The sequence below is a fragment of the Stenella coeruleoalba genome (genome assembly GCF_951394435.1).
Source record: "Stenella coeruleoalba genome assembly, chromosome: 12".
NCBI classification, from domain to species: Eukaryota; Metazoa; Chordata; class Mammalia; order Artiodactyla; family Delphinidae; genus Stenella; species Stenella coeruleoalba.
This window is the reverse complement of record NC_137158.1, coordinates 77,748,367-77,766,886: the sequence shown is the minus strand read 5'-3', so window position 1 is coordinate 77,766,886 and position 18,520 is coordinate 77,748,367. Positions and strand designations below refer to the sequence as shown.

General features: G+C 37.5%; 1 protein-coding gene across 3 annotated transcripts in view; it reads right to left on the bottom strand.

The window, feature by feature from the left end:
* OPRM1 (opioid receptor mu 1) overlaps positions 1-18,520 on the bottom strand; it is a gene marked incomplete at its 3' end in the record, with an annotated part of 159,030 nt that overhangs the window by 115,725 nt on the left and 24,785 nt on the right. For 2 of the 3 annotated variants that reach the window (XM_079939065.1, XM_079939066.1), the window contains exons 2-3: positions 10,476-10,828; positions 9,047-9,567 (exon numbers count right to left, since the gene is read on the bottom strand). In XM_079939065.1, coding sequence (XP_079795191.1) covers positions 9,047-9,567; positions 10,476-10,828 — 874 coding nt within the window. Of the gene's footprint in view, positions 1-6,391; positions 6,437-9,046; positions 9,568-10,475; positions 10,829-18,520 lie in introns of those variants that run through there. The other variant, XM_079939064.1, reaches the window with a different exon arrangement.

Sequence of the window (18,520 nt, the reverse complement as noted above, 5' to 3'; positions counted from 1 at the left end):
TATCAGATGTCTTAGAGGTACCTATTTTGTCACAAGAAAAATTTTATTCATTTCTTGTGCTTTAAGGGACTTAGACATATCATATGGGACTCTGGATCATATATATATTTTATATATAGTATTTTTTAATCTTTATGAAGATTTGATAATGTATGTAGGAAAAAAAGGAAGTAAGTAGGGCTTGATAGATTTTGTAGATTTCCAGTATCCCTGAATTTCTGTTGTCTATATGGAAAGCAGAATAGTAGGAAGAATGTGACTAATTTCCAACACAAAATATATTCTGTGTCAGCTTTTTTCTCTCCCTTCCTTCCTTTCTTCCTTCCTAATAAATACTGCACTCTATACAGACAAATAGCATGGATTCTTTTTCTACATATTCATTCTCATTCTTGGACCAAGGGGGCCATTATTTTAAATTATAGTGAAACTTTCAGCTTATATTTATTTGATATTTGTAATTACATGGAACTAATTTATCAGGCTAGTTATTTGCATGTGTTCCTAATAAGGCAGGTGTTATAGAAAGAAAAAGTTGTTCATTTCCTTTGATTCACAGTGAAGCAACAAGCACTAAATTAAATTCATACTAATCTCCCACCCAGGTATGGTTAATATGTACATTGCCAGATATGCATTCCTTCTGCATACATCATTGGCAATGGGAATGACCAAACTCACATGGGGTCTTGAAAGCTGGCATTATAATCTTTTGGATATGTATCAGGAATGCCATTCATGTTTTGAAAAGTACTATTACAATTTTTTAGCACTCAGAATAAATCCTGTTTCTAGCCTCCACTTACCCACACCATATGTGTGTGTGTGTATATATATATATATATGTGTGTGTGTGTGTGTGTGTATGTGTATATATATATATAGTATTCTATTTATATGGTATTTTATTGGTATTGGTATGTTATATTATATGGTATTTTATTATTTTATATATATGTTATTTTATTGCAGTAAAAGTATAAATCATAGACAATACGGTTCTAATATTTCTTTTCATCGTGAAAAATTTCTACTCATTTCAAAGCTAGGAACTCTACTATTTAAGAAAGAAATTCTTGAGTGTAAAGAGAGAAGGCAGGTAAAAGTTATGGCTCTAGGTTCTTGATTTCCAGGGTGATAATAATCAAAAAGGAAATATTAAGACATATTTTATTCTAGAAAGTTGTAGTTCTCACAACGTCACCCCCAAAATAATTTTATAATTTTTAAAAAATTGTAGCGATTTGTAAATATTTATTGCAACTGACCAAAAGATAACCACATCAGAATGATATTCAAAAGTTAGTGGTTGGTCATCTTCATTCCAATGGTAACGTTGTTTGAAGTGAGGAAAAAAATATAAAAGCAAAAAATACTATAAAACTGAATTTCAAATTCATAAACGTAGAAGTAAGAATACATGTGTTGTAGAAAGTTAAAAGAGAAAAGAATCTGCCTCTCGTAGCTGACTCCCAAAGCTAAAAAGAATAGATACATTTATATGTATAACTGAATCACTTTGTTGTACAACTGAAACTAACATAACATTGTTAATCAACTATACTCCAATATAAAATAAAAAGTTAAAAAAAAAGAAAATAAGATCAACATGTTCCAATGCACTAAATCTCAATGTAAGGACTTTTTCATGATAAATGTTTATAAAATAGCAATTTACCACTTAAGGTTGCCAAATTAATGACACATCATTTTGAGTTAATTTTTTAAAGAAAAGTGTGTTGCCATATTTTATCAGTTAGTTACATTAATTGGAATAACAAGCACAAGAAAATGCTGCAGTAATTATATTAGTTAATCCAATCTTTAAAGCTCAACCTCCCTAAAAGTTCATAGTATTCAGTCAGGAAGAACTCTAGCTAATTCATATATCAGTGTCCACTGTACTGTTCTGCTGTACAGAACAATCTTCTGGGTCAGCCCACCAAGGTGATAGCTGAAAAGACTGAGTTCTTGCAAGATGAAGGGTTTCCTCCATCACATGCTGGTCAAGGGCAGCACGACAACTAGAACATTCAACTGACTCCCTGTCCTGGTTCCTCTGGCACCACCAGCCCGCCAAGCTACCTTCTCTAGTAGGATAGATGTGATTGGACTCACAATCCTAAAGGTCAGTTTATGAAAATATTAAATGAACTTCTCTGACGTTAATCAAAAATTTTAACTGTGGAAAAGAAAATTCTATCATTCAGTAAGAGTCAATATGACTTTACTGACAGCAAAAAATTTTAGTCAAATAATTTGAGCTCATATAATGGTAACCACGATCCCCATTATTGGATTTCTAATTCCCCGTGATAGTCATTAATCTATGTGAGTGTTTACTTTTATATACAATATGCAAATACACTAAGAATACATCTAAACAAGCCCATATAAAGGCCTTATGGCATTCAAACTGTCAGTATATAAATGTTAAAATTTAGTTCTAGGAGACACCACTGAGCGTAGTGAAAACCAGACCAGGGGGATAGTAGGGCACATTAATTAAAAGTCTGGGTTATAATATCAAATTCAACTGGGTTCATTCCTCAGCCACTGCTCTTTACCTATGACCTTAGGCAAGTTAATTCCTTAAGCATTGGTTTCCTCAACTGCAGAGAGAATCCACACCTCATATGATTAAATAAGATATACTGGATACAAACCAGTCAATAAATGTTATTACTAAAGTCTTTTTTTTACATAAACCTAAATTTATTCAATGCAAATATTGTAATTCCTTTTTTTAACCATTTTTTATGGAAGTATAGTTAATTTACAATTTTGTGTTAGTTTTAAGTGTGCAGCAAAGTGATTCAGCTATATGTATATATATATTCTTTTTCAAATTCTTTTCCATTATAGGTTATTACAGGATATTGAATATAGTTTCCTGTGCTATACAATAGGTCTTCTTGTTTACCTATTTTATGTATAGTAACGTGTGTATATTAATCCCAAACTCCTAATTTATCTCCTCCCTCCCATTAAACCCTTTGGTAACCATAAGTTTGCTTTCTATGTTTGAGTCTGTTTCTGTTTTGGAAATAAGTTCATTTGTATCATATTTTTAGATTCCACACATAAGTGATATCACATGGTATTTGTCTTTCTCTTTCTGACTGACTTTACTTAATATGGTAATCTCTAGGTCCATGCTGCAAATGGCGTTATTTCATTCTTTTCTCTGGCTGAGTAATATTCCATAGTATATATGTACCACATCTTCTTTATCCATTGCTCTGTCCATGGACATTTAGGTTGCGTCCATGTCTTGGCTGTTGTAAATAGTGTTGCAGTGAACATTGGGGTGCACGTATCTTTTCGAATTAGAGTTTTGTCTGGATATATGCCCAGGAATGGGATTGCAGGATCATATGGTAACTCTACTTTTAGTTTTTTAAGGAAACTCTATACTGTTCTCCATAGTGGCTGCACCATTTTACATTCCCACCAACGGTGCAGGAAGGTTCCTTTTTTTCCACACCCTCTCCAGCATTTATTATTTGTAGACATTTTAATGATGGTCATCCTGGCTTGTATAAGATGATACCTCATTGTTGTTTTAATTTGCATTTCTCTAATAGTTAGTGATATTGAGCATCTTTCCATGTGCCTGTTGGCCATCTGTATGGCTTCTTTGGAGAAGTGTCTATTTAGGTCTGTTATTACTAATAGTCAAATATTTTGTGGCAATAAACATATTTCCAAGTAAACAATATTTTCTCATCCCAGATTGTAGCCAATTTACAGAAACATATTAAGCTCTTCTGCTATATTTATGAAAGGGATAATTCATTTTAAACTTAGATATACTCTAGTATTGCACATGCATAGAAGCACGCCTATATCATGCATGTGTATGCTCTCTCTCTCTCTCTGTCTCTCTCTCACACACACACACACACACACACACACACACACTCTTAACTGGAACTGTTTTCTTTTTAAACTAAAGAATTGAAAGAATAGCCACTTTGGCCTCATTCACAAAATATGCATTAATGTGGTCAAACCTGGTAATTTTGTGAGCTATCCTCATTTGGGACTTTTGTCATGGAATTGAAATGCTTTTCCTTCTCAAATTGGTTCTCCACAGATGTCTTGTAAAAAAGTCGAGAGCCAACTTTTGAGAGTGATTTGACAAATTAGGCTTCTGCTTTTAGTTTAGCTGGGGATAATATAGTTTTTTAGTTAACGCAAATGCAAAGCATCTCCTCATTGCTTGACCTGCTACTTTGATCAAAATGTCAAGAAGCTGCTAAAAAAATAGTAACCTAAGGGTTTAGGAATGGGCTTGCCATATTGATGTGGAGTACCACATTAGCAGGAGGTACCATAATGTTAGCTTTATCATTGTTATATTACTTTGTTCTATAAGACTCACTGATTGATATATTAGAAAGTTAAGGCTTTGTCACAAGATAACTACATTATTTTGCTAAACACAAGATTCATTTGGTGAAAAAAATTAGTATCAATCAGCTTGACCGAATGGGTTACTCAGGTTAGACAAAACAGTAACTTTGGTAGTGTTTGGATGAAGTTACCTTTTAAATCAGCTTTCAGTTTAGTGTTTTGTTCAAAATTCAGATTATTGGACCCTACTTTGACTCAGTGAACCAGATTTCTTAGAGTTCCTCAAAAGTTACACTTTCTGGAGCTCACTGTAAAGCCTGAGATCCTCTGCCTGAGACCATATACTAATATTTGAGTGCAAAGTGGTATTTTGTGGGATAGCAGAGAAAAGTTTTGGATTAATATGAGAAGTCTAGATATTTGTCTGGGTTCTGCCTCTTACTGGTGGTTTGATCTTGTATAATCATTTAACCTCCCTGAAAATTTTTTTTTCATGTTTACCCATTAGGGTTATTATAGGAAGCTGATGTGATAAAAGCACTTTTTAATCTTCATGCTATCATATAAGGGAAAGATAGCATTATTATTATGGTTCTAGTTAATGCAAACTCTTTAAATAATAATCTAACTGACATAACAAATTTCTCTTTTCCCATATAATGTTATACATTAAAAAATAATCTAGGTGTCAAAACTAAAAATACATTAGAGAATGTGATCAGGGTGGAAACCAAGCAGTGAAGGCAGGCCAGCATCTCAGGTCTGAGTTGGACCTGGACTGATTTGAGCAAATGATGGAAGTGTTTTGAAGCCAAGTGGAATCGAATGAGGACAACAACAGGGTACAAAGAAATTAAGTTGCATTGAGAGCAGATGGAAAATGAATGCCTTTGCCTAAGTCTACCTACCAAAGATCTAGAAGACATAAAGACAACAAGCTGAACATAAATCAGGCATGGAACACTACAGCTGGAGCAGTATGCTGGACCCTGGAATGCATAAAAGAATATGAGACCATCTTTTTTTTTTTTTTTTCCACATTGAGCCAGGGTATGAGCTCTTTAGGGCACTGAGTCTGGTTCTTGACCCCCTTATCAATAACACTTATTAAAAATAAAATTAGAAGGCAAGCACCAATGTAAGAAAATTTTTGAAAAGTGTAACTTTGGATCAGAGGACTAAAGGCTGGAGAGAAAAAATAAAGAATCCCTCCTGTGAATATTTTTTTTACTGAAGGGTGAGCCTGAAATAATGTCAGGGTATTACACAATCCTTTAGCTTGTCAATCAGTTGCAAGAAAGGGGTCATTCCTACCCCCTCCAGATCTCCTGAAATATCAAAAGATATTTATTTAATCATTCATTTATTCAACAGATGTTTTTGGAGTACACTTTACTGTGCTAGGCAGATACTGGAGATACAAGAAGGAGCAAGACAGATATAATTGGAGCTCTCAGGGAGCTAAGGCTAACTTGTCCCATGCACCATGTGCCTACTGTAGATGGTTAGCAAAAGTGGCCACAATGACTTCCCTCCCTACATCCACACCCCTTTGCAATGTGACTGCAGCTCCATCAATAGGTGGAGTCTGTTTTCCCACCCTTTGAACCTAGAACCTGTGATGGCCATGAGAACAAGCCTGGGCTAACACAGATAATGGAAGATGAGGATCCATGAGGAGCTAGCCATTCTTGCTATGGCCACCTTAGATCAGCTGGCTGACAGCCGATAGGGCAGCTCACCACAGAGTGAGCCCAGCTAAGACTGGAAGAACTGTCTAGCCCAGCCCAGCCCAGCCCAGCCCAAATTACTGATCTATAGAATTGTAAACTAAATAAATGGTTGCTTTCAGCCATTAAATTTTGGAATGATTTGTTATGCAGCAAAAGCTGACCAAGTAGCCCTTAGTTATGTAAGTATGACTCCAAGTTTATCTTGGGCACATAATTTTCTTATATGATCAAATTACCTTGATAACTGCCAACTCTCCACTTGACTTTGCGTTGCATGGACATGATCTCAGTGTACAGTTTCAGAATACAGACACCCTGGGAAGGTTTGATATTGGATCTCTGATCTGCAGAATATGAAGTTGACTAATGTGCTTGACATGTGACACACACAGTACAACATATTTCTTGGAGAAAATACAAATACATAGATAGGCAGGACATAAACATCTACAATGGTACAGACAGCAGTTAAACAGTTAATGCAAATCCAATTAGCTTTGTTTCCTAACATGACGGTTCATGACTTAAAAAAAAAAAAGAAAAAAAGAAAATAACACCTCCCTGTCAGATACTGAATTTGTAAACGAATCAATGACCTATAGACACAGCCGTAAAGTCTCCAATTTTTCCCCCAAATAATTTTATTATTTTGATATATTAGTGAAAAGATCACCAAAGACTTACGTATTGTTCCAGATGTCTGTGTATAACTGCCTTGATTCTAATGATGACACCTCAGTGGAGATTAGTGAAAGGGATATTTGATTTATCTTAATTTTCAAATATGTCAGAGTGTCTTTTCCTCTTTTCCTGGCATCCACTCTTCTGTGTCCAGCTCTCCCAGCTGGGCGTTTTGGGAAAGCAGCCAATTACAGGGCTAATGTGTTTCTGCTGTTATCTGACACTGATGCTGCTTCACAGAGGCAGCAATGAAGATAAGCTCCATTTGGATGTATTTTTAAAGCAAACCTTTTAGTTACTTAGACCAGAGCTTCCCCAGTTAGCTTCCTTTCTCCTCTCTCTGGCTGTGCAAGAACCACACATGTGGCTGTGAAACTGCTGGATTTGGAGGGGAGTCAAGGGCAGTGTCGGGGCAGCTGAAGGACACTCATGCTGAACTCAGGAAAAACACTCCACCAGACAAGCTGGGAGCTGTACTTCCAGGAAAGCAAGGCAGGTGAAGGGTTCTGAGAGGATCAGATATGACAAGAGACCTCGGCAGTGGTACAGGGTACAATACCAGCAGCCACTCCCCAAAGTGCCTGAAAGGAGAGGGAGGGTATAAACAGGTGCTTAAGGAGAGAGAACGAATCCTTTACAATGGCCATCATTTTGCTCCAATGGTAAATATTTTAACCTCAGTTTAGGACTGAGGGTTTTAAGTTGCATTCTTTAACGTGTTATCTTCAGGTTAGAGAAAAATCTATTTAAATTCCTACCCTCTTTAAGTTATTCACAAGATTTCCAGAATCACTGAGAAGGAGAGCTGCTTAGTAAAAGGAGCAGGCTTAGAGGTCTTGATGTGAAAAAAAAAAAATTAAAGAAACAGAGTAAAAAAAACTGTTCTTTCTGGCTTTTGTTTCTGAAATGGAATTAGAAGGGAGACATAATAAGTTAATAATTTCCCTTTGGTTGGAAATAGGCCTGCCATCATTACCTCATGCTCCCCAGGGCTTGCGAGTTCCTGGGTTCATTTTAACATTATTTAATATCAAGAGTATGAGGATTCCTGTTGCCGTGGCAGATCCTTCTGGGCCATCTTACATTGGTCCTGTGGTCAATTAGAAGGGGTGAGCTCTTCTAATTGGGCTGGGTTGGGTGGGTTGGGTGGCAGTAATGGCTGTCACAAGGGACAGCGAGGAGTGGGCAACAGGAAGCAGAGAGGAAGCAGCTGCATCCTAAGGGAACCAGGCTCTCTCTCTGGCTCCGTGACTTGACTTCCTGATGATTTTTAGGGAGACATCTGTCCCCACTGTTCTGCTCCCTGACCCTAGAAACTTTACCTAAGATTCTGACATGAGGATTTACTTTCACAGGGAGTTTGAATTTGAGTTCTGTGTTATAAAATTACACAGGCTGTGATTTTTGGATGCTGGTACCATCATTCAGAAATTTACTTACTTAAGTTAATTTTAATAATTCAGTGACTGATTTACTTTACAGGCCAGACTCCAAAATTTCCAAACCAGTGGCTTAACAAGGCAATATTAACTTAGAGACAGATTTTTTTTTCTCTTTCCTCCTTTTTGATTTCTCATGTGATTATTCTGTTGTGTGTAGACCTTGCATCTTCTGTGCAGGCTCCCATCTGTACTCTTCTGTGCATAGGGATATATCTTCCAACAGATAGTCACTCCTCATTATAACCTCAACTGGTATGATGACTGTTGCAAAACTAATTTAGTTCTAATACTTAAGTAATAAGTTTGATGTTTTCTCTAGAGTTCAGGTATAAAAATTTATAAATCAGTGACTCAGCAAAGTTAAGGATGGGCCATTGAATCCTCTTTTCTCCTTTGGTGTGACAGTGAGTTGCTGGGAACATCGTCACCCATCACTACAGTGGGCAAAGTGCTGACACTTTCTCTGTAACCATAGATCCAGAGCAGGACTGGCTTTTGAGAAGCGACAGGGACATTGGAGTGATATGCATGAAACACCTAACATTGGGGGGAATGAGAAGAATTCTAGATTAAGATCACTTCCACAATGTGCTGAAGTCATTAATTTTGCATAGAAGCAAAGGCTGTGAAGATAGTAGATTTTTAGTAGATGTATGGATATCTGATTGGAATGTCTCTATATCTGAATGCATATGTACAAAATACATAGAGCTCAGCCTCAATCCCCTGGTTACTGATCCTTTTCCAGTGGATTCAAATCTTGGCTTTTAAGAAGCTCTATAACTTTTCTGTCATCCCCAGGAGGTACACCCAATCCTAGAAGCTGCCTACCTGATGGTTAGTCCTATCCACTGTGTTGGCCGTGGACGGGAGGTCTCTGGTGTTCTGACGTATTCTAGTGGAGTTTTGCTGCTCAATGGTGGAGGAAGTTGGGATGCAGAACTCTCTGAAGCATCGTTTGAAGTTTTCATCCAGAAATGCATAAAGGACCGGGTTCAGGCAGCTGTTTGTGTAACCGAGAGCAATGCAGAAGTGCCATGAAACAGTCTGGAAAGTAGTTTCTGGGATTGTGATCAAGGCTTTGACGATGACGTAAATGTGAATGGGGGTCCAGCAGACGATGAACACAGCCACAACCACCAGCACCATCCTGGTGATTCTTCGCAGGTTCCGATCCTTTTCTTTGGAGCCAGAGAGCATGCGGACGCTCTTGAGGCGTAAGATCATCAGTCCGTAACACACCGTAATGACGAGGACAGGCATGATGAAAGCAAAGATGAAAACACAGATTTTCAGCAGGTTCTCCCAGTACCAGGTTGGGTGAGAAAACGTTAGTGTACAATCTATGGAACCTAGAAGAGAAGAATGATAAGGAAGAACTAGCAGCAACTTTTAATGATGTCATGAGGTGTTACGATTGCCATTTTGCTCTCTAATTTATCACCTTGACCTGGGTTAACCTCTGGCTATTACTACACAAGCCAGAAAAGGAAGATTTAAAGAAACCATGGAAGAAACTCAGTTCTCTCTTGATTTTCAGGAGAGTTATTTTTTCCAGATACGTCATTTAGGTTCTCCACTTTGATGACGTTAAGCTTTCATTCAGTCAACAGTTATGAATCTCTCACCGTGAGCTAGATCCTCTATGGGGTCTAGGCTGATATAAAAATATAATCACTGTCAAGATTCTATAGGGGTTTCCAGGTAATGGATGTCTTCACTTCATTTTCTGGGTTTTTTATTTTGGCCACCCGTGTGGCTTGCAAGATCTTAGTTCCCCAACCCGGCCACCACCGCAGTGGAAGTGCTGAGTCCTAACCACTGGACCACCAGGGGATTCCCTCAACTCTACTTTTTGATGGGTGATTTATCATTCTGAAGTCTAAAAAGATAAATTTGTCATGTAGGCAGCCACTCGAGATTTTAAAACAAGCCTCCACTTAATGTTCTTTGGGTTTAAGCTCTAATTACTCTTGAAAGAGCTGTGTTCTTATTTTCCTGTCATTTTGATGAAGTAAGTGCAGAGAAATCAGGAACCGATAGATTATGGTTTATCTTCTCTTTCAAATGTTTACTGGACTTAAAATTATAGGGGAAAATTCCTAGTTCAAAATATTCAAAACTATTTTGCTAAAAAGAATCATTAAAATTACTGTTTGTCTACAGCATGGGACCACTCCATAATTTCTACTTGGCTTATGACTTCACTAACATATCTAACTATATTCTCTCTATCCCTCAGGCCTGCAGCCATACTCACCTTGCCGGTACTTTGTTGTTGCCATGAACATCACAGGCAGACCAATGGCTGAAGAGAGGATCCAGTTGCAGATGTTGACGATCTTGGCATTGCGGGGAGTGCGGAAATCCAGGGCCTTGACGGGATGGCAGACTGCGATGTAGCGATCAATGCTCATGGTGCAGAGGGTGAATATGCTGGTGAACATATTATAGTAATCTATGGAGATCACAATCTTGCAGAGGATGGTTCCAAATGGCCATGTTCCCATTAGGTAATTGACACTCTGGAAGGGCAGGGTACTGGTTGCTAGGGCATCTGCCAGAGCAAGGTTGAAAATATAGATGTTGGTGGCAGTCTTCATTTTGGTGTATCTAAGAGATGAAGGAAGAGCAGTGGCACCGCCAGAAAAAAATAAAACCATCAGGGTGAAATGTAGTTAAGCTTTCAATTAAAAAGCAAAAACTAAAAAACAGAACAAAACAAACCCCCCAAAAACCAAAGCAAAAACAATTGCAAGGATTAGTGGGAAGCATTTGAGATTAGATACAGAGGAACTCTTTCACAGTGCTAGATTGGCCATTTATAACCATGTGCCTATGGGCTATATATATACCTTCTCTAACTATCAGTTTCATTATCTGTAAAAAAGTTATAATAAGAGCTGCCATACTGATTTATTGGTTTATTTGCTTTTTTAAAAAATGTGCCGGACACTGTGATAGGTATAATAGACACAGGGAGGGCTCAGTCAAGTATCCAGACATGGGGTGATAATACATTTTAATTCTAAATATATGAGAAAAACTTCAGCTATCTAGTTAAAATTATGGAACAATGTAATCGTGCAAGAGTGTATGTATATGTAGGTGTATACACATACACATGAACCCACACACAAATATACAGGCTACTATGGAGTCATAGAGATGAGGCAAAGGGAATAGTAGGGGTATCATAAGGAAAGAAGGAATGCATCTTGAGAGTGTACATGCGCGAGTTTAATCTTACAGTTGGTAGGAGTAGGTCATTCAAGACAGAGAGAAAGCTCGAGCAAAGGCATAGAGGTGAGATGGCATGATGGGTATGTTTGGCACTGAAAGAGTAAAAATGCCAGCAGGAATGACAATGAATCTGATAGGGGAGGAATATAGAGGCCAGTTCATAGAGGGACTTGTATACCATGGTAAGAAGATTAGACTTTATCCACTTTGTGATGGGGAAGCTACGGCTGTTTGTCTTGTTTTTATTATTTAATAACTTTATGGAGGCATATAATAAAAGTATACAATTTGATGTTTTGCTATATGTACACACTTTCGAACCCATCACCATAACCAAGAGCAGGGACTGGCTTGCACACTCAATTAGACTGCACCTGATTTTGTAAACAGTTCTATTGGTACACACTCACACTCATTTAATTCTTCTTATCTATAACTGTTTTGATGATGCAATGGCAGAGTTGAGTAAGAGACTATATGGTTTGCAAAGCCTAAAATATTTACTATCTGGCCCTTTACAGCAAAAAATGCCAACTCTTGATCAAGATGATGAACATGTCAATCACTCCCCCCTCAATGCTTCCTTGTGCAGCTCTCTAATCCTTCCATCTTGCCCCTCCCTGCCTTGACCCCCACTCCCACTGTTCTATAGGCAATTACTGATCTTGATCTCCTTTCTGTCATTATAGATTAGTTTTCATTTTCTAGACTTTTTATGTAAATAGAATCACCCAATATGTACTCTTTTTTTGTCTAGCTTCTTTCACTCAGCACAATTATTTTGAAATTTATTCACATTGTTGCACTCATCAATGATTCATTCTTTTTTATTGTCCAGTGGTATTCCATTGTATGGATATGCCATAACTTGTCTATCCACTCACCTATTAATGGGAATTGGGTGGCATCCACTCTTTAGATATTACTAATTAGCTGTTATGAACAGTTTTGTACAAGTATTTGCATGGACTTATGTTTTTCTGTCTCTGGGATAAGTATTTAGGAGTGTTATGTGTCCTCAAAGCCGCAGAAATTAGAACTACCAAGTAGAAGACAAACAGGTACGGCGAGACACTAATGAATTATATCTGATGGTAGAAGAATAGCTAGCAAATATATTGTCAAATTGTCAAATATATTTGACACTCCACGTCTATCTGCTCTGCTGTTGGTAACAGGACCTCAGTTTCACTCTAAGGAGCCACTCATTTCCCATTCTCAGTCCATGTACTTTGCGATGGGCTCCATTGCTAGTTCAAGGCATGAAGATTTAAAGTGAATGCCCAGCAATGGTCTCATGTTTCAACTAGAGCCGGTGAGATTTTGGGGGGACTTCTGGGGAAAGAGTATATTAGTTTTAAATAATTAAACCTGAGAGGATGCAAGGTATGTAGTTGTTGGAAGAGCCTGTCTGAAAATGGATTTAACCCAGAGCATGTGGATCTGAGAGAGTGAGAGAGAAACCCATGCCTAAATCCTGCATGATGTAAAGGCACATGCGACACTTCCCAGCCAGCAGACCTTACATTTCACATCTTATCTTTAGCAGAATGTTTTATGTCAAATAATCAGGTTCTTTACTGTCAGTTTATGACTCATCATACTTTTAACATTTTCTTCAGGTTCATCTTAGCACCAGGTACTTACGGATGTATGATTGTTTCATTAAAAAAAAATCCTTTCCTCCCCCAGAATGAGATGTTTGTGAAGCAAAATTAGGTTAGGTTTCCACATCACAAAAGGAAAAGTGAATATTTATCTATAAAAGCTATGTCAATTGGCATTTTACAGAAATAATGCTGTTTTTCTCCATTTATCCAAAGAGCTTTCCTCTAAAGATAGCCAGTATTCATATCCCAATTACTTACCCTCTGAATCACAGCAACATATAAGAGAGGGTTCAGCAGTTTCCAAAATATGTGGAGGAGAATAATTATACAAGACTAAAGGTTTGGGAGTTCCACTTGCCTCTGGCATATCTCCAAAGCCTTCAATCTGAAGGGATAGTCTGACCAGAAAAGGGGTCATGCAGTCCAGCAAACATGGGCTTTTCATTCTGTTCTGTTCTGTTCTGATGTGGTGGCATGAACATTGCTCCAGGAAAGTTACAGGAACAATCAGAGTCACACTATAAGTTATAGGAATATACGAACCAGAGTTAGCAAGCATGCCGAAGAGGTGAGCCGGAGGGAGGATTACCTTTGGGTTCAGTTTACCTGGGTGGGTCTGAGTAGAACTCCTGGATGTCAACACACAATCCTTTTTCCATCTTTTGTACCTATGAGTTCTTACTGTGTCATAGATGAGTTTAGTGGCAAAGTGGGCAAAACAAACTGGGAGGGATAGGTGACACGTTCTCAGAGTGTCTCACCTGTACTACAGGACCTTTTTGACATTGACTGTTCCTGCTATGCTCACTGAATTAGATCTTTTCCTCTAGGCGGTGAGCCAAGCTATTTTTTCCTTTCTAGTTAGCCCACTGAAATTTTCCTAGTATGTATTTAAAAAAATTTGTTCTAAATGACTGAGTAGTTTATTTGCTATATGAATCCAAATGAATTACAATGCTGTCCAGAAAAAAAAACAGACCAAGGATGCTTGAAAAGAGGAAGAAAGTATTCCAGAATCCAGCTTGTCAGCTCTGTACCCCATCATGTGCTTCACATGGCTCTCTAACTATTTTAGGAGTTCACGATAGAACCAGCTGGGATGTACAGAAGATTTTCACCTCTTTTTGGGCTGATTTTCTGCCCTTTCATGTTTTACCAAATGGAGGTTTTTTTTTTTTTTTCTAATATCAGTGAAGAAGAAAGATGTCTAACTCAGTAAGGATTCAATGAGCCCCTTTTATATGTTCAGCATTGTGCTTGGAAAGATACCTTTTTCACATCTGTCATGACTTTTATATCCACTTACCCTCACATAGAGAAATTCACATTTTTAATGGAGAAAAATCCTACTTAGAGTGTTGTCTTTAAATACTCATGATTAATTGGATAAATCCAATGAAATAAAGGCACTTGTCCTACATTTCAGGTTATAATTTAGATGAAGAAAATGGTCACATTAGTACCTACCTGAATCTCTCCTTTATTATCCATTCCATTCTGTTGTCTCAGGCAAACATACATGTGTGTGTGTGTGTGTGTGTGTGTGTGTGTGAAAGAGAGAGAGAGAGAGAGGTTGAAAACAACCAAAGCCTATGATACATTCTCATTAGGTATAAACACAGAAAGAGACCATATATTAGTGTATTATTCTCTGTTATCTTCTCAACTAGCTTAGTGGAGGGAACAGGGGATTTCTCACTTTGCTATAAAATATTCTAAAACATTTTACTTACATTTATTTCAAAGTGGTTTCTGTGGTCAGTGACCAAATTTCCAATGAGTTTATACTAGCAAAAGGAGAAAGTAGTATTCTGAGACCTCTGAGCCCTGCAGACAGAAAAGTGATTATTGTTTACTAATTTGTCTCAGAAGAGAAGACAGAGAGAGGTTTACAGGAAATTAAACAGAGAGGCACCTCCTTCCAGAGGTCAATTACCTCTTTCTGTCTCTGTGCCACCGGAGTGTAACAACCGTCAGAGTCTTTTTCGTTGAGTGGTACTCTTTTTTTTTCATCCATACTGCCTTTTTGTTGTTGTTGTTTTTCTCTATATTCCTACTTTCCTCCTACTCCATGTCCCATTAATGAAAATTCATGAAAAAAATAGCCTTCGGATGGAACAAGAACAAAAATCTGCTTTCTTCAAGCAGTGGATGAACTTTATAAATAGAAAATGCAAAACGAGTAACGGATCATATTTTTATTTTCGCATTTGGTGCTAGAAAAAATCAGAATAAAATGTGTGGCTCCTTTTAATAATTGCATAGAATTCTAATGGCACTAGAATCTAATATACTTCTATTGTACTGAGCATCCTGCGAACCTCATCATTTCATTCTCTTTTGGCTTCCAATTTGTCTATTTTCTTCTTTATTTTTCTTATTTTGTTGCATGCATTTTTGTAAGGCTCTTTAAATCCTCTTGTTAGAATTGGGAACTGGGGTGGAGGATGGGGAAAGAACAGGCCCACACATCAATGGAGAGGGAAGGAAATGAAAAGAGAGACTCTTCCATTATGGTCAAGAGACTTCGCTTGACCATTTTTTGCATTACACCTTTCGGAAGTGCTTGTTTTCTGCTTTATTTGATTTCTGAAAATTTTATATACTTCAGGATATTTATTTCATCAGAAGTTTATATGAAAAAAATAATGTTTTTTCCTTGATTCCTGTATTCTGTGATAAATAAAATTTACCTATTATAGAAACATATTACCATGCTAAATCCTCTGATGTACGTAATTATAATTTGGTGAAATATTCTTATCTGTGACTTTAGATTTTTGTTTCCTGAAATATAGATTTTTATCTCTTTAGACCAAATTGCTTCAAAAACAGCATCAGAATATCTGTCTCAGCCTTTTGCTTCTTAGATAACAATGTTTTATTTTTATTCTAAAGGCCTGGTTCTTAAAATTTAGAAATACTTTAGGGACTTCCCTGGTGATGCAGTGGTTAAGAATTTGCCTGCCAATGCAGGGGACACAGGTTTGATCCCTGGTCCGGGAAGGTCCCATATGCTTTGGAGCAACTAAGCCCGCAAGCCATAGCTACTGAGCCTGTGCACCACAACTACTGAACCCACGTGCTGCAACTACTGAAGCCCGCACGCCTATAGCCTGTGATCCGCAACAAGAGAAGCCAATGCAATGAGAAGCCCACGCACCGCAACAAAGAGTAGCCTCAGCTTGCTGCACTAGAGAAAGCCTGTGAGCAGCAATGAAGACCTAACACAGCCAAAAGAAAAAAAAGAAATACTTTAGCTTCCAAACTTGGGAGTTCTAAGAGAAAAGGAAATTCCTTTTATTTTAGGATCTGAAAGTTCTGAATGTAAAAAATAATCAAAGGTGCATTACCACTAACATCAAATAATAATATATCCCTAGGTATTTCTTTAATATTGAAGGAACAAAAGAGAAAACTTCAAAATATAATAAAACAATTCTACCAATGTCAATATTAGAAAATTGCTTTTTGAAGAAGCTCAAGTGTATGCTGTAGATTATAAATTTTTAGAGAGAGTAGACTATGAGTAGAATTATTATCTACTGCACTTAGTGCAACAAATTTAAGATTTCACCTATACTTTTTGTGATGATGTACGTATAATCACTCAATACAAGTATTATATGAAAGATAACATGAACAGAAAAGTTTAAAAGCTATAATTAGGGCTTCCCTGGTGGCGCAGTGGTTGACAGTCCGCCTGCCGATGCGGGGGACGCGGGTTCGTGCTCCGGTCCGGGAGGATCCCGCATGCCGCGGAGCGGCTAAGGCCCGTGAGCCATGGCCGCTGGGCCTGCGCGTCCGGAGCCTGTGCTCCGCAATGGGAGAGGCCACAGCAGTGAGAGGCCCGCGTACCGCAAAAAAAAAAAAAAAAAAGCTATAATTAACTTATCCATTCAAAACAGAATCCAGCACAAGATGCTCACCAGTAAATGGAATTGAATACAGGAAGAAGGGTTTGGATTATACTTATTTTTCTTTATGATAAGATGAAACCACCTTTTTTTTTTAGGGAATCCGTGGCTTTTGAAGTAAACAGGGAATATTCCTTTTTGCCTTGTCATTTTGTTGTCAAATTAAAAAGAACTTTGGTCATAGAAGGTCATGGAATGATGAGAAGTAAGATCTGAAAGGGGTTTTCAAGACCACACAGTTTGATCACCTTTTTTTATGGTGGAAGAAACTAAGCACAGAGAGACGTACAAATGTTTGAGACCTTTTCCCCCCACTTCCCTAAGCTTCATTTAAAACAGAAATGTACCTTCTGTGCTGTAACTGCATTGTGGGCCATGTGTATTTCTGGATGTTCATTGCTGATATACTCAACCCACTGTGTAGCTAAAGCAAGGTAAGCATGCAAAGCGTCTTAATCTTCTTTTCAAAGATGCCCATGCTGGGAATGTCTTGGGAATTTTGAGATATTTTCTCATTATATCGAATGTTGTAACAGAATCATATTTTTTAAAGGAGAATTGAGTTTGCTCCATTTCCTTTGCTTTACTCTTTCACAATCCATGATTTAAGCCTATCATTTCTATGTAGTTGACACACAACCTCTCTCTCAAATTCCATGACTACCTTTCCCACTCTCTTTGGGACATCTGTAATCTGCTACTGACTTCTCAAATGCAATACTTGTCAAAGTGTGCTTATTCTTTCTTACCCCCCAACAACAACACTACCATCACCATCAGCACAATCAATAATAGCAAAATAATCAATAACATCATTGAAGAAGATTAAATCAATAACATCATCAAATGGAGAGCTGAGATAACTAGGAAGACAAAAGTTAATTAAATTTTTAGAAATAGGGAGTAGAAGGGGAAGGGTGAAATACGACTCCCAAATTCTAGCATAGAAGAATGGACAGATGGCAATATCATTGTTTAACAGAGAAGGAAGAGAGGAAAAGCAGTTTTGGTGTTGATAGAAAGTTCAGTTTTGAGTGTACTGTGTTGTGGGACAAAAAGAAAATGACTATCAAGTAGCCAAATATATGTTTGCAGTTCAGCTGGAGCAATTTATTTATGTCATCAGCCTCTAGATGTTAATTCCAGTCTGGCAAGTGGATGAGACTGCCTTTTTGTATGTTGCAAAATGTGAAGAATGTTGAAGTCAGAGAAGAACAAAGTTCCATAAAGGGACAGAAAAGAAGAGAAGGAGAGAACAAGGGAGAGACAGAAGGTGTGAATATGTTATCCATGATGCATCAGAATGTGAATGGGAGAGAAATGAGTTGTAAAATGTCAGAGCTAGAAGCTCTTCTGTGGAAAACTCTTCTAATCAGCAGACATACATTTTTGTAAATGGGAGGTTTGATTTTTATCAATAACCAACAAAATAGTTATTTTCTATCATGACTATATTTGATTATACAATGTAAAACGCGATTATTCATAGACTATAACACTGATGGCAGTTGCGTGAAATAGAATTTATCAGAATT